The sequence below is a fragment of the Molothrus ater genome, chromosome 4 (assembly GCF_012460135.2).
Source record: "Molothrus ater isolate BHLD 08-10-18 breed brown headed cowbird chromosome 4, BPBGC_Mater_1.1, whole genome shotgun sequence".
NCBI lineage: Eukaryota > Metazoa > Chordata > Aves > Passeriformes > Icteridae > Molothrus > Molothrus ater.
Genome location: NC_050481.2, coordinates 36,406,488 through 36,421,182, shown reverse-complemented (window position 1 = coordinate 36,421,182; position 14,695 = coordinate 36,406,488). Strand labels below are relative to the sequence as shown.

General features: G+C 40.5%; 1 protein-coding gene across 1 annotated transcript; it reads left to right on the top strand.

Annotated features, from left to right (window-relative positions):
• The first annotated feature begins 5,499 nt into the window (after positions 1–5,499).
• SCRG1 (stimulator of chondrogenesis 1) lies at positions 5,500–13,379 on the top strand. The gene is made up of 3 exons (XM_036382016.1): positions 5,500–5,616; positions 10,255–10,523; positions 12,065–13,379. The coding sequence occupies exons 1-3, from the start codon at positions 5,593–5,595 to the stop codon at positions 12,117–12,119; spliced, it is 348 nt and encodes a 115-aa protein (XP_036237909.1). The 5' UTR covers positions 5,500–5,592; the 3' UTR covers positions 12,120–13,379.
• The last annotated feature ends 1,316 nt before the right edge of the window (positions 13,380–14,695 follow it).

Here is a 14,695-nt window from a genome sequence, read left to right as displayed (position 1 = left end):
AGGGGCTGAAATCACAGAGCAGATGAGGTTGAAAGAGCCCTCTGGAGACCAAGCAGTCCAACACTCCTGCAGGCAGGGTCAGCTGCAGCAGTTTGGTCGTCTTAGCCTGTATTCAGCTGGGGTTTTATATCTCTAAGGAGATCTCCATAGTCTCTGTGGTCACTGTTTTACCTTGCTCACAGATAAAAAAGTTCTTTAGATTTTGAGGTGGAATCTCCTCTGATCAAGCCGGTGTCCACTGCCTTTTGTCCTGCCACTGGGCACCACTAAGCAAAGTCTGGCTCCTTCTTTTGCCCAACCCACATCAGGTATTTTTAGATGGAGAGATACACAAGAATCCTTCCTCCAGGCTGAAGACTCCCAGCTCTTCCAGAGGCTTTGTACAATAGATGCTCCAGTCCCTCAATCACCTTTGTGGCCCTTCACTGGTTTCACTCCAGTTCATCCACATTCCTTTCACACTAGGTCACTCAGATCTGGACTCAGCATTCAGTGTGTGTCTGACCAGTGAAGAAGAGAAGGATCACCACCCCAGCTTGCTGACAACGCTCCTCCTCTTGCCAGGATACTGTTGGCTTTTTTTTCTGCAAGAGTCCACTGCTGGCACATCCATCTCGGTGCCATCCAGGACACTCAGATGTTACTCTCAAAGCTGTGCTCCAGCCACAGCCCATTGTAGTGCCTGGGGCCATTCTTCCTCACATACAGGACTTTATGTTTGCTTTTGTTGAACACCATGGTGTTCCTGACAGCCTGTTTCTCCAGGCCCTTTAAGTGGCAGCCTAACCATTAGCTGCACAGAATCCTCTCTCTGCTCCTGATTCTTTTGCAAGTTTCTCGAGGTTACGATGGCTTCCTCCCTCAGTTTTGGGCTGCCATCTTCCTTCCCATCTTGTTCCTTTTTAAGGCTGTCCTCCCTAGGCTAGCCAACCTGGGCAATGATGCTCTTGCCTCACGTGGTCACCCTTGAAGCCTTTCAGGGCTCAGCTGGCTGTCCAGTCTGGAGGCTGGACAAGCCTTCATGGTGCCACTGCAACGCTGCAGAGCTGAGCGCACAGCACGCAGCCTGGCGTAGGGTCACAGCTGCCATGGGACAGGCACAGCACTCCAACAGGCAGTGCAGCAACCATGGTTTTGGTGGTGGTGATTAAAGAAAACTACGTCAAATCTTATAATTAAGTTTGCAGGTTTTGTTTTTATTGTCAGTTTTATTTTCTTTAACTAGACAGAAACTAGCGCAGGCGATAGAGCCAATAACATCCTGAGTCATTAGAGAATCAGAGCAGGCATGGATTTCTAGGTATCACACAAGCAATATCTGTGATGGCTGGGCATAGTTTCTCAATTAAAAATAATTTTTCAATAACACATTCAGACTCATTTGCGAGCTTGAGACACCAAACTTTCTACATACACGCTTAAAACATTGACTCATTAGGCCTGTCTGAAACTAATGGTTCATTACATCGCAGGTTCTGAGTATACTGCATCCTCTCTGCCTTCAGAGAAAAAGCCAGCAGCAGCCTGAGCATGCCAAGAGGCCATTGATCTGAGGAAATACACTGAAAGATGCCTTTGATTGGTCCAGTACTTTGGGTTTACATTTTAACCAAGCACAGATTGCAACCCGCAGAAAAAATAATTGTGAAAACTGACAGTAATACTAGTAAGCCAAAAATCAGAGAGAGAGAGGAAATAAAGGAGTTGTGCAGAAAACAGCAGCTGGAAGTAAAGCAGTGCCCAAAAACAAAGGCAAGGAATAGAAGAAATGCTGGATGAACAAGAAGTACTGTACAGAACAAACAATGAAGGTGTTCCAGAAAACTCAGATGAATCCCCCAGGCTAATGCAAGTACGAGGCATAAAGCAAATTATCAGATGCAAGAATTACAAAGGCAATTGTAGAGCATTTAACAGCACATTTTCTTTAAAATAAAAGAAAAAAATCAAGAGAACAAATGAAAAAAAATAAAATTACACAAAATAAAACCACAAAAACTGTTTCCAAATACTTTTTCTGACTGATATAATAAAATTTGAGTGATGAAAAATGTGACATGAGATATATTTGTTTTACACTTATGTGTACTTGCAAAATGAACACATAAGACTTTTATCTTTGCTTAAAAGCCCATTGTGCTGATGATTGAATCCCAGGTCCCTAACCCACTGTGGTCCTGTAACAAATGGTGACAGCAGTTAATATCTTAGCTCTGCTGGCACTGTCATTACTACTGGCATTATGTCTCCAAGGTCTTTATGCATCCCTATAATACTTATATTCTTTTATAATCTTCAAGTACAGTTTTAGACTGCATCATCTGCCAAAATCAGGTTCTGGGGCTCCTTATAGATCTCCTTATATGAGCTCTATGTATGAATGAGCCAGTTAACTCAAAGGTAAAGTGGTATCTTTTAAGGAGATTTACTGTGAGTGGAGATGCATTGCTATTTCTCACTGTCAGCCTGAAAAGAGCTTAGTGCTGGTATCAAGGATACAAATAAGATGCAAAGTGGTTTTCATTGACAGCAAAAAGCTAAACCTGCGTGGCTCACGTTAAAAATGCAAAGCACATTTTAGAGTGCACTGGGTGCTTAAAAATAAAAGAAAAAAGGAAGAAAAATATAATTTTCCCAGGGCATGTTACACAAATTTAGTCTAGAATAATATTACATGTCAGAGACAGCCATGCTTTTGCAGATGAATTTTAATGCTGCCTTTTCTTTCTTCTGTCTCACCCTACCAGGGGCCATTCTCCTTTGAAAACTACTTCTCTCTTACAGATTGCTGCTGCTACCTTGTCACACCCCCTCCTGCCTCCATCTGCCACTGCCTCCTCATGGGCCATCACTTCTCACTGATTTCAGCCTGGGGAAGAGGAAAAAAAAACCCAAAGGAGCTCTGCTTTGCATCCTACCTCTAATAATGCCATAGCTCTTCAGACAGAAACAGGGATATATGTACATCTAAAAGAGTGTCTCCAAACAAAATGAGTCAAACACAGCTCAGGATTACTCTCTCTACACAGATGAAGGAGGGTGAAAAAGCAAGATTTCCTTCTGGTTCCCCTGTAGATCCCAGATGCCATGGTAGGGAACAAAAAGGCTGCTGCAGTGTTCAATAGCCCTCTGTCAGAGCTGGCACCCTGCCAGCCTGTGCCAGACACCGGCTGCTGAGCCCACGGGGATGTGGGGCTGGAGCAGAAAGGCCCAAGGAAACTGAAAATGAAGAAAAGGCCATCAGGGCTGGAGAGACAAGGAGCGAGACAGACAGCAGAGAAACAGATATTCAGTGGGTCGGGGCAAAGTGGAGAAAGGGAAAGAAGGCAAGATCTGGAAGTACTGCTATGCACTTTCTCCCAATGCAGGCTCCCCAGCCCTTCCATTCATTTCCCACACCTCACATTTAACTCCTTAAAGGGTTATTTTACAGCAGTCATAGTGATTTCCTTTTGGGTGGCATTTCGCTGATGACATTCCTCAAAACTTTTGCTTCCTCCAGATCCCACTTTGCTTCTCAGTCTCTACTCTGTAGCAGCATCACAAGGGAGAAAACTTCCTCTCGTTCCTGGAAGTTTTCAGTGACTGAAAATATCATACATGGAACTATGGAGGAGAGCAAAAAAAAAATTACCAGCCAAACACCAACTTTGTTTGAACTATCTTTTCTCAAAATGCAGCAAGACATCTCCTGAAGAAAACTATCCCTCACATATTCCAATTTATGTACAAAACTGCCAGCTCACTGGACTGCTGTCCAGACAGGGCTCTGAAAAAGAGTTCTGAAAACACATATGTTCCCTGGAAAACACAAGAAAACTTAAAAAGAAAGCAAGTTAATAATCCTAATACCCTTTTCTTACACCTTCCGATAAAACTCTCAAATTACTCAGACCAGAATTTATTTGCAAGTAACTAAAAAGGCATTCAAATCCAGCGCTTCAGCACGCTATGCTCTCTCTCTTGTCCAAGTCTTATCCCTGCTTATACCTAGGCAGTGCCGGCTGCTGTGCATGGCCGGCAGGCTCCCCGCCTGCTCCCTGCTCCCGGCGAGGGCTGCGCTGGGACACCGCGTACTCCGCAGGCATTACCCTGGTCTCATTTAAGGCACGGAACGCTGGGGCCGGGCTCTGCACCAGGGAAGAATTTCTGGAGCAAGGCAGAGGGAGCAGCAGGCGTTTTGTCACCCTGAAAAGGCAAGGCTGTCCCGCTCCGAGAGCCGCTGCCTGCAGCTATCTCCTCCCTCCCCTATGAAGTGGCCATGTGCGTGTAACCACAGTGGCAAAAATGTCCTTCCTCACGTTTCTAACCAGAACTAGAGGCAGAGGCACAGCCGTGCATCCTGCTCTCTCCATCCCAGCTGCCCATCTCCAGCAGAGAGCGGGGAGCACCCTGCTGGATGGGAGCACCATGAGTAGGCAGGCTCAGTTTCCAAAGGTTTGCTTCTAAATAAGTGTGCCATTTACCCACTCTCTTTGCTGAGGCAGCAGAACATGGGACGTGCACTTCTTACAGAGGCCTGAGCTCACTTCTGGCAGACAACAAATCAAGCTGAACAAGCACCAAGACATCAAATTGTAAACTGAACTGGGGCACCTTTTTGTACTCCTAACAGAGCTCTGTACTAGAAGCAGACCAACAGACAGAGAAAACTAAACTCTTACAACACAACATCAGAATCAAAACAACACACACAAGAAAAATATAAGAATTACAGCTCAACAATCATCCCTCTCTATTCCCATTGCAAAATAGGTCCAGGATGGCTGCAGTAGAACAAGAGATAAATTGCAAGAGAAATATGAGGACACATGCTTCACCCTCAAGACTATTTTCTCATTACTACATAATATTTCAATTCCATTTAAGATTCTTGTTTTTATGGTACCAGATAATTTGATTAATCTGAAGTTAGTCTAAAATAACTTCCTCTGAAATACTCTTCAATGTAATGCTTTACCTGTTGATTAAACATTGTTCAGCAAAGAACTTGATAACGTGGCATCGTTAAGCATGCTGTACTAGAAATCTGGTTAAAATAATAAAGGTTTTTTTTATTATGTCATTTTCAGAAAACTTGAAAGGATCCCAAAGTCAAAAATTAAAGCACTGCATGAGATTGTTGAGTAGGTCTGTTCTTGTCCACCAAATGCAAAATAAGACACCTGTATAGAAACCATGTTTTTCTGGCTGTGCAACCCCTGAAAACTGCTCCTTCCCATTTCCCCCAGCCTGCTCACACTCCACAAGCAAGACACAGTTATTCCACAGGATCTTTCCTCTTCTCTTGTTCTGGGTGTTATGCTTTGCTCTTTGAGGAGACACCTTTGCATCAGATCCTGGATGAATTAACTGTTTCCTGCTGGAAGGGATATATCACATTTTTGCCCCAAGACTGGGCTGGCAGTGGCTGAAAGAGGAGCCCATCCTGTGACCCACTGCTGGAGAACAGTGCTCATCACTCACAGGCAGAGTAAGGACAAACAAAGGGCTGTTTGTACAGCATCTCCCATCAGCCCTCCCTCCCTCCTCTCATCCCAGCTCTAGCTCTCTCTGGGTACATCTCAAAGGATACAGCTGCCAAGAAAGTGGATGGGAGTGAACCAGAAGATTAAGGTACGTTTTGCTCCTGCAATTATCCCTGTCTACCTGCTCCTTCTAGTTACAGATTACAGAATTAGAAATAAAAATGGGAACATGCAGAAGAAGATTTGGGAGAAGCTGTTATATTGCAGGCAGGAGGTACCATTCAAGACAGTTGCATGGCTGGGATCCAGATCAAAATAATTCTTTTACTATCTTGCTTTTCTTCAAGGTTGGATACTCCATATGAACATCTGAAGTCACTAAATATACTAAATTGCCTTCCAGTGCTCAATATAATATGGAGAGAGGTGTCTTCACAATGAATTGATGTCTTAAAGAAAACTAATTGGGGTTTCATGAGAACTCAGTTTCTGGAAAGAATCATGGTATTGATGAAAATTACAAAGCAGTAATTCACGGAATTCGTCCTCAGTGGAATAGCTGCTGTCCTTACAGTGCACCAACTGTTCAAGCAAAATAGATGTAACTAATTTTTTTTAATGGAAAAAATTCTTCACAGTATTATCATTTATGCAGTTCTTGTGTAATGATTTTTTAGTAATGCACTAATAAACCTAACTATCAAGCACTAACACCTAAATACTAAATCCTCAGCATTTTACAGGTGGTTGTGAAAGGCAAACTTGACAAATAAATAAACACTAAAATACATTTCATTTTGAATAAGTAAAACAATTTATATATATATATATGTTCTTTTGAAGTGCAACTTGTTAACCTGGTACATGCCACTGGACAAACTGGAAAAGAACATAGACCAAAAGCGTACCCAATAATGTATTTCTTTTTTTCAACATTAGGCAACTAGAAATACAACCTATTTAAGGGGAAAAGAAGGATATATTTAATGAAGGATTGATATTTTTAATGGTTGATGGACCAACCTAAAAATATTTCTGTTTTCCCAACCATGCAGGATCTCTAGAAGCGCCAAAATACACATTTTGTGCCATTTCTCAGTTATCTCTCTTTCTAACACCTGAGCTCCTACTAATACTGTGTGACCTTTAAAGGACATCACTTCTCATGAACTATTACCCTGCTGTTCTTGGACAAGAAGGCTGAGACCTGGGGTTTTCTCTTCAGTGTGATTACCTCTGCATCTAGCGGATCCAAAGACTAGATGGTGCCAAATTGCCTGGCAAGATCATTCAAACACTCTCAGCTGAACAAGCAGAGACAGCACTAATTCCTGACTCATCATGCATATTCCCAATTTAACCATTTTCCTTTAGGAAAAGCTCCAAATTATTTCAAAGCACTTGTATTCCCAGGTGCATTTGGTGTTAAACTTTACTTACATCACATCAAAATAATCAAAATAATTAACTGAAAAGAATTTTTGCAAATGCAAGGAGCTCATTTTTGGTATTTTTAGATGGCTTTACTCCTGCTAGAATTTGAAATTATAAAATCTTGATAGAGCAAGCTGGTCAGGCTTAGCATGCCTGGCATTGCTATCTTTTCAGAAGGCTTTATAAAATAAAGAACTGTAAGAGGATTCTTGCTGGCAATGAATGAGTCTCTGAGCCACATTAGTGATTGGATTTGTTCATCACATTTTCCTGACTTGTTTTATGAGAAAAGCCTATCTTCTGTGCTATGCCACAGCAGACAATGCCTTTGACACTCATTTTGAAACAAACGTGCACATACTAGCTCTGTTCTTTACCCAGGCAATCAGTGACACTCCAACATCTGTTCAACAGCACTCAGGAAAAGAAGTTGCAGCAGTTTGTCAGACAGAGATGCTGCATCTGAAAGGTCTGCATCGATCCTGTGCAGGGAGCTGATGGAACACTGCAGGTCCTTGGCAACCTTTCATCTGAAAATAGGGACTGCTCTCCCGCAGGAAACAAATACCCATTTGAAGAGAAGCCTTTTCACAAAAAGTTTCTGTTTGGTTATGATCTACAAAAAAAAAACCCCCAAAAAACAAAAAAACAAAACAAAACAAAACAAAACAAAAAAACCCCAAAAAAAACCAAAAAAAAACCCCAAAAAACCCCAAAACAAACAGAGGAAATATTTAAGCAGAAACAAAATTATAATTTTTTTTCTGAATAATAACAATGTTTATTATTGGTAAAATGCATAACTGGTCAGAGGAGCTGTCTATCCATAGCTGTCCTGCATGTTGACTTAGCTAATACTGATTTTGGCACCCACCCATAAAAACCCTCCTGATGACACACTACAGCAATATGCTATTATTTTTACTAAATGGCAAGTAGTGAGTTACAGAATCACCTTAAAAACTGTAGGTTATGATTTTTGAATCTAGCAATTTGACAGTGTATAGAGAATGCACCTATTTTCAGGATGAATGTGCCTATTTTTCAGGAAGTGAATTCCTACAAATTGTGAGGAGGTAGGCAGCTGGCAACAGAGTCAAATGAGCATTTAGGTTGAACTCCAGGTAGGGAAAGATCACCTGAATTATTAGAAATTTAAAAAAAGTTCACAAGAGCAAGGTATCATGAATACCTCATCCTCAGTAGAAGAGTACAGAATAATCCAATCATAAGAAACAAAGGCATAAAACCCCTGCTTCCTAATTTTCTCTTTCATGGAAATTTTCTTCCATTAAATACTTAAATAATTAAGCCAAACTATTTGAACAGAAGATTAAATTTTACTCCCTGACACTGGCATTTATCTAGGTATAGTATCAACAAATTTCTTCTCTTTAAGCATTAGACTTTTCTGAGCAGAACCCTCATAAATAAAGTGTTTATACTCCTACAAAATAAACCCATGAATATAATAATACAGATTCTACACTCAAGTCTAAAAAACACCAGGCAATGTTTACTTTATTTGAGTAGTAGTTTTGAGGTCTAAAACTAATAAAGACAATATGTTATTCAATACTGCACTCTGAGGTAATTAAAAATAGATCCCCAAGGCTCCATAACTAGTAGTTTATAGGAGTCTTCTACTAAGAGTTCCCATACAAGTTCATGGAAACTAAAAGGAATTATTCAATGAATTCTGCTTCTACAACAGAAGCCAAAAAAAAACCCAGAAGAGCTTATTCTCACTTCACTCATGTTCTTTAATATATTGGCCACTTTTTAATGTTTTGTTTTGCTACTGATGTTCAAAAAAACCCAAGTTTAAATATAAAAATAAATAACCAAAAAGCTTTGAGTTGTTGCATTTTATCCCTAATATGAATCTAAATTTCCAGATTTTCTTATGGCATTTTCTCATGGCATTTTACTCATTGGCTGAAGAAATGGAAGGTAAGATAACTATAGTGGCAAGAAAACTATCTGAGAAAAATGAGTAAAAAATACTATAGATTTATATATTTAAAATTTTAGTTTGTTTTTCAAGGGTGATCTCAAGATTTTTTACAAAGTAATTCATATTATAGTCATATCTACAGCTGGCATACCTCATGTTTTTTCTTATCTAGATAATAGCTCTACCATCTTAACTTCACCTTTGATAGTCTGACTAGATATTGTCTTACACCTTGATAGTCTTTGATTAGATGTTGTCTTACACCTTGTTATTTTTGGGTTAGCCCATTTTAATCTTCAGCCCCACAATGGAGACCAGGGCTGGCCCATAATGTCATGTCAGGGCACCAGTTCCAGAGTGCCAACAAGATGAAGGACAGCAAAGTCTTCCTTAAGTCTTACACAAGAAAAATGAGTACACAGGGAGAGCGCTGGGCAGAGCTGGTCATTCTTTATTTTAATTTTCTGAGCAGAATTCCTGTTTAAATTCAGTTAAGAAAACAGATTCATTTTGTTTGAGCATAAGGAAAGGTAAAAAACCCACTCTCCTAATACCAATAAAAATTCAGCTGAAACGTTGTTCAAAAGCCTATTTTGAAAGTGAATGCAAGTTCAAGGATCCAAAGCTTTGTGGCATGGTCAGACTGTGCAGCGCAGCACAGAACAGCAGAGCTCACATTAAACAAAACAAAGGAAAGCCTAGTGGCCAGCAGGAGAGTTTTGCAAGGGATAATTTATCCCACCTTTTAAAAAGCCAGTTAGACCATAATGACCTCCAGTAGCAAGACTCAACTAAGCAGTCTGCAGTACTAAAAAAAACCCAATGAAGAAGATTCTCCCTAATGCTGTATCATACCAGAGGCCCGGACAGCAGCACGTGGCAGCCCTGCAGACACTGCTTAATGCCTCAGTTCCTCACACAGCCCATGACACAGGATTCAATCAGCAAGCAGTTTTTCCACAACTCTGATGGGGAAGGATACTATTTATTTTATGTGAGTGACTCTTGTTTTGACAGGCAAAGTGGCCAGGGAGGCAAGGACACACACCCAGACATTTCCCCCTGGTTTGGTAGCAATCGATACAATGACTTACATTGCCAAAAAAACACGGCCAGCTCAAAGCAATTTTCTCAAGGTGAGAGGCCAAAGAAACAACAAAATTGCCAGCATCAGAAGCCTCAATTGGCAATGAAAGGATTCCCAAGGTTGTACAGAAAGTAATGAATATCAATTCTGCTGCAATATTATTTACCTCCTAGGAGAGAACGCTCTCCAGCACTCAGGCTCAAATGACCGAAACTTCACAGGAAAGAAAAACGCAAGGCAGGAAGCAAATGAGGGAAAAGAGCCCTGTGCAGCAGCAATACAGTGTCACATACCTCGTTTCTCTTTAGCACCCTGCTGTGGGAAGCTTGGCAAACATGAAGATGCTCTGGATGCTGCTGCTGCTGCTGCTGAGCTCCCTGCCGGGTACCCCCGCGGTACCTGCCCAGCGCCCTCCCTGCTACAAGCGGCCCCTCCAGGAGCGCAGCTGCCACAGCATCCCCGCGGGCAGGGACAGCCTCCGGCACGTCCAGGATGCTCTGCCAGATCACTTCTGGGAAGGGAAGGGCTGTGAGGTGATCTGTTACTGCAACTTGAATGAATTGCTCTGCTGCCCAAAGTAAGATGACACTCATTTCATGTAAACTCATATAGTTCTTCGCAACTGCCCGTTGTATTTCCATCATTTTTATTTCCATCAGTTTCCATACACAGAATAGGCTATCATTTTAAAGCAATTCCTCACTTCAGATGGTTTGAAATGATATCAAGATATAGCCAATTTTCTGTTACTGTCAGTTTTGCGGATTTGTTTTTCAGGGGCTCACCTAGGACTTGCTTAGCATATTTTGTAAACCTTCCCGTCCTATTAACAGGGAATTCAGCATTTGAATCATCACCCAACTTTTGACTCCTCTGTTTGATCCAAACTAAGAATAACTACATCAACCACTTATTCTGAGCATTTTACAATGAAGAAGTTTTCAGGACCACAAAAAAAAAAAAAACAACCTATTTGGTTCCTGTTCCATGGAAGAGAACTGTATTGCTATTCCAAACTGCACGCACATAAGTCAGTTGAACAAGTAATTCTGTAAAAGTAGCTGTTAAAAGCAGATAAAACAAAGGAGGGGCACAGGGGTTCACATATACTTGTATAAGGCAAGGCAAAGATTGAACACCAACACCTCCCTGGCTTCCTTGCACTGCTGACAAAGCTGAACAGTGAAGTTCTCACTGAACTTTGATTTTTGTTGTTGTTATATAGAAAGAACATAACTGAGTTAAAGAAACAACATCAGCCCATACTGGTTTTAAGTAATAAAATGTATTAAGAGGTATTATTTCATTCAGGTCTTCAGCAACATTTTCTTCAGTAAATTTGGATTAGAAATATCAACAGTTCAAAACTTACTAATACTTCAGAGGCACCAAAATGTGATGGCATTATATAGGCAAGCAAAGATTATTTTTTTATATGTGCTCCTCTTAATACTCATTTCTCAAGTCCCCTAAAATCCAATAAAGGCAACTTTTCAGCACTCCTGTAGGGGACTCGAGTTGAACCAAGCGGGAAAGACTTCTAAAGCTAAAAACTTCAAACTGAGAGCAGGGTTTAAGATTTTCATCTTTCACTTTCCCTGAAACCAGATATAATGTCCTCACCCTGAATCACACCTTGGGTCTCTAGCTTCAACCTTTGAGCAGCATAGTAAAGCCTCTTCCTTTGATAAAAATATGGAAGAAATACTCCTTCCAGCACCCTGAGGTACACAGGACCTGCTTTGCATCTGTGCTCTCAGGACAAACTGCACTAAAACAGTATGTGTGCACAGGCCAAAGCCCTTTATTTTGATAATATAACCTATTTGGTAAGTTTATTTTCTCAAAGTTAAAATACCAGGGTGGAGTTCTGCCACCCATTCAGCCAATGAAGATTTGGTCACTGCTCCCACAGCAGGCTAGCAGAGGTAGAAATGCAGGATCTTCATCCAGATCTGCAGTTGCATTTGCATTGCTGGAAGGACATCCCACAAACACAGTAATCCCACATACATCATGATACATGCTAAAAAATATCCACAGTGGGAAATGCATGTCATATTAAAGCTCTAATAAACCAATGATCTAATTGTTTCAATATGTGATCCTATCTTTCAGGGATATTTTCTTTGGACCAAAGATATCTTTTGTGATCCCCTGCAACAGTCAATGATTCGGGTCTGCAAGTGAAGATAACCGACATCATTCTACGATCATGTAATAATGTTTTCAAGGGTAAAACAAAACTACCACCAACAAAAAAAACTTCCTTTCTAATCACAAGCCACTGCCTCAGTTTACACTGTAAAAAGAATTTCCTTTCCATACGTTTATAGAATATCAAATACCTAAGAAGTTTTCTTTTCAAATCTGGTAGCTGACCTAATTTCCATAAAGCCATTTCCATGGTTTAACAGACTGTATGAGCTCTTATGTATATTGCATACCCCAGCAAAAAGCATAACTCTTCTTATTCAGCACAATATCCTTAGCCTGGACAAAGAAACCTCAAGCCTAAGCCTTCATGTTGTTAGGAACATGACTCTCAGAGCAACTTATGGCACTGCAGCTTCCTATTCCATTATTGCCATCACACTTTTAATGCCATTTTAAGCTGAAGCCACTCAATCCCTGGCACTTCTGAAGAAAAGCTCCCATGTTCTGTTTAGGCATCTTAAAATACATGCACATACAAAAGGCCTGTATTTCCATATTTGACAGTATTTCACTGGAATTAAAAAAAAGAGTAAAAATTGACGTCCACAGTACTAAAGCACACTTGGGTCTTGTGTCCACCTGGTCACCTGCCTTGACTATGCCATCTCTAAACCCTTAAATTGCTTAATCTTAGCAGTGAACATTTAAAAATATTAGAACAACAGATTTTTTTATTCAAGCTCTGTTTGAAATACAGTACTCCAAAGTAAGTTAAAATGCTGGCTTCTTTAGGCTAGCCCTGTAAGGCAATAGATACAGAAAACACAGAGATAATCATCTTAATATTTAAGAAGTATTGTGATCTATGAGATAGATACAGAGAGATAAATTTTGACCATTTTTCTGTTATATGGCAATCTGTATTGGCACGTGTTGAGAGGTGACCACATAATTTTAAGCAGTCACCTGAACAAGCCAGGCTTATAGGCAGCAAGCCTGACTTGCTGCTTTACACTTATAAACTCTTTAGCTATCAAGCCAGTCCCATGGAAAGTGTGCAGTACTGAAGGAACTGTGCAGTCCTCTCTACTCAAAAAATGCACTGCTCACCCAATAACCTTACACCTTGGCCCAAACTGCTATCACCAGCTTACCATGCTTCCTTCATCTGTCAGTATAAAATATCACCATGACTGGTCTTCTTGTTAGTAAACAAGGGTTGGATACTGGGGGAGGGGGTGATTATCCACAGCCAATAATAAATGTTTCAAGTAAATCTGTGTGTACTATTTTTGCCCTACTGACTGTTTAACAGTTTGTCACCAGGCTTTTTAAGCCTCATTTGTGTAATTATTCAAGCAGAATAATTTGGGCTTCCTACCAAATAATCAATTGATAGTAAAATAAACCCCATAACTCTGGCAACCCAGAGAAAATATCCAAAGTCAGTGCTCTGCAAAAAAAACCCCCAAAACCTATGGTATGTGCTCTTGTGTAAAGTCCTCTATAAGCTTCTAGGGTAGGTAAACTTCTGTTGTTTGTGCCATCTAGTTTCTACAAGAATCACATTGCATATGCCTGGCATTCACAGCTTGGCAAAACAGCTGTAGCAAAAAAAAGTTAAGGCAGATACAAGGCTGGGTACTAAAGTTGGTGGCTTTCAGTTAAAATTTCTTCCAAGACTCCTGGAAAATCCACAATCCACAACTTTGCCACTTTCCACATGCAGCAAGATAGGGTCAACTTAAGTTACTATTTTAAAACTGACAAATAGAAACTTGCTTTTGTTTCTTTCCCTAGTCTCCTTCCCTCACACAACTTCATCTACAGGTCTGCCAGGCCTAGGTGAGAACATTCAACCCTGTCATGCACTTAGAACAAAACTCTTTATCCTTTGGATGTCCTATCCATGACTAGGTTCCCTGGCTTTTTATGCAATTTGCACTTTGAAGGTAAGAAGCTTGATTGTGTGCAAAGGACATCTAGTAAACAAATTGACAGTCCCTATAGTGAAATGGCCACGAAAACATATCTTCAAAGAAGGACCAATTTCAGCTGGTCACTAGCTAGATATCACTGTCTTGAACTTAGGCCAGCACTGCAGAACTGTATTGTGGAAATAGATAAAGCAGTACAAGTGAAAGAAATCATACCATTGGGAAAGCAGCCAGTCTGAGCTTAGGGTTTATCATCATTCAGTTCTATGCAAGCCTCACAGGTCAAAAAAAGCAAAGTGAAGCATCTTAGTTGTAGTGATGCCAGTAGTGTAGTAATTTTCAAAAAAACTCAAAAGATTAACATCAAGCAGATTAGATCGCAGACATACTGCTTTCTTATTTTTCCCAAATTAAGGAAAAGCTTATACACATCTGATAAGGTTGGGAGTTGCAATGAATGCTAACTGGACCAGCTGAAGCCATGTCCTCCTCAGCTTTAAGATAAAAACTATTTTCCCTCAGCTGTTTATTCATCCTACGTGCACAGCTTTAAGCAGAAAGAAATCATATTCCATACACCACACATTTAGACTGGCACAATAGTTGCAACACAAGAAGTCATTCATAATACCATCTTCAACATCAGAGTTTTCTA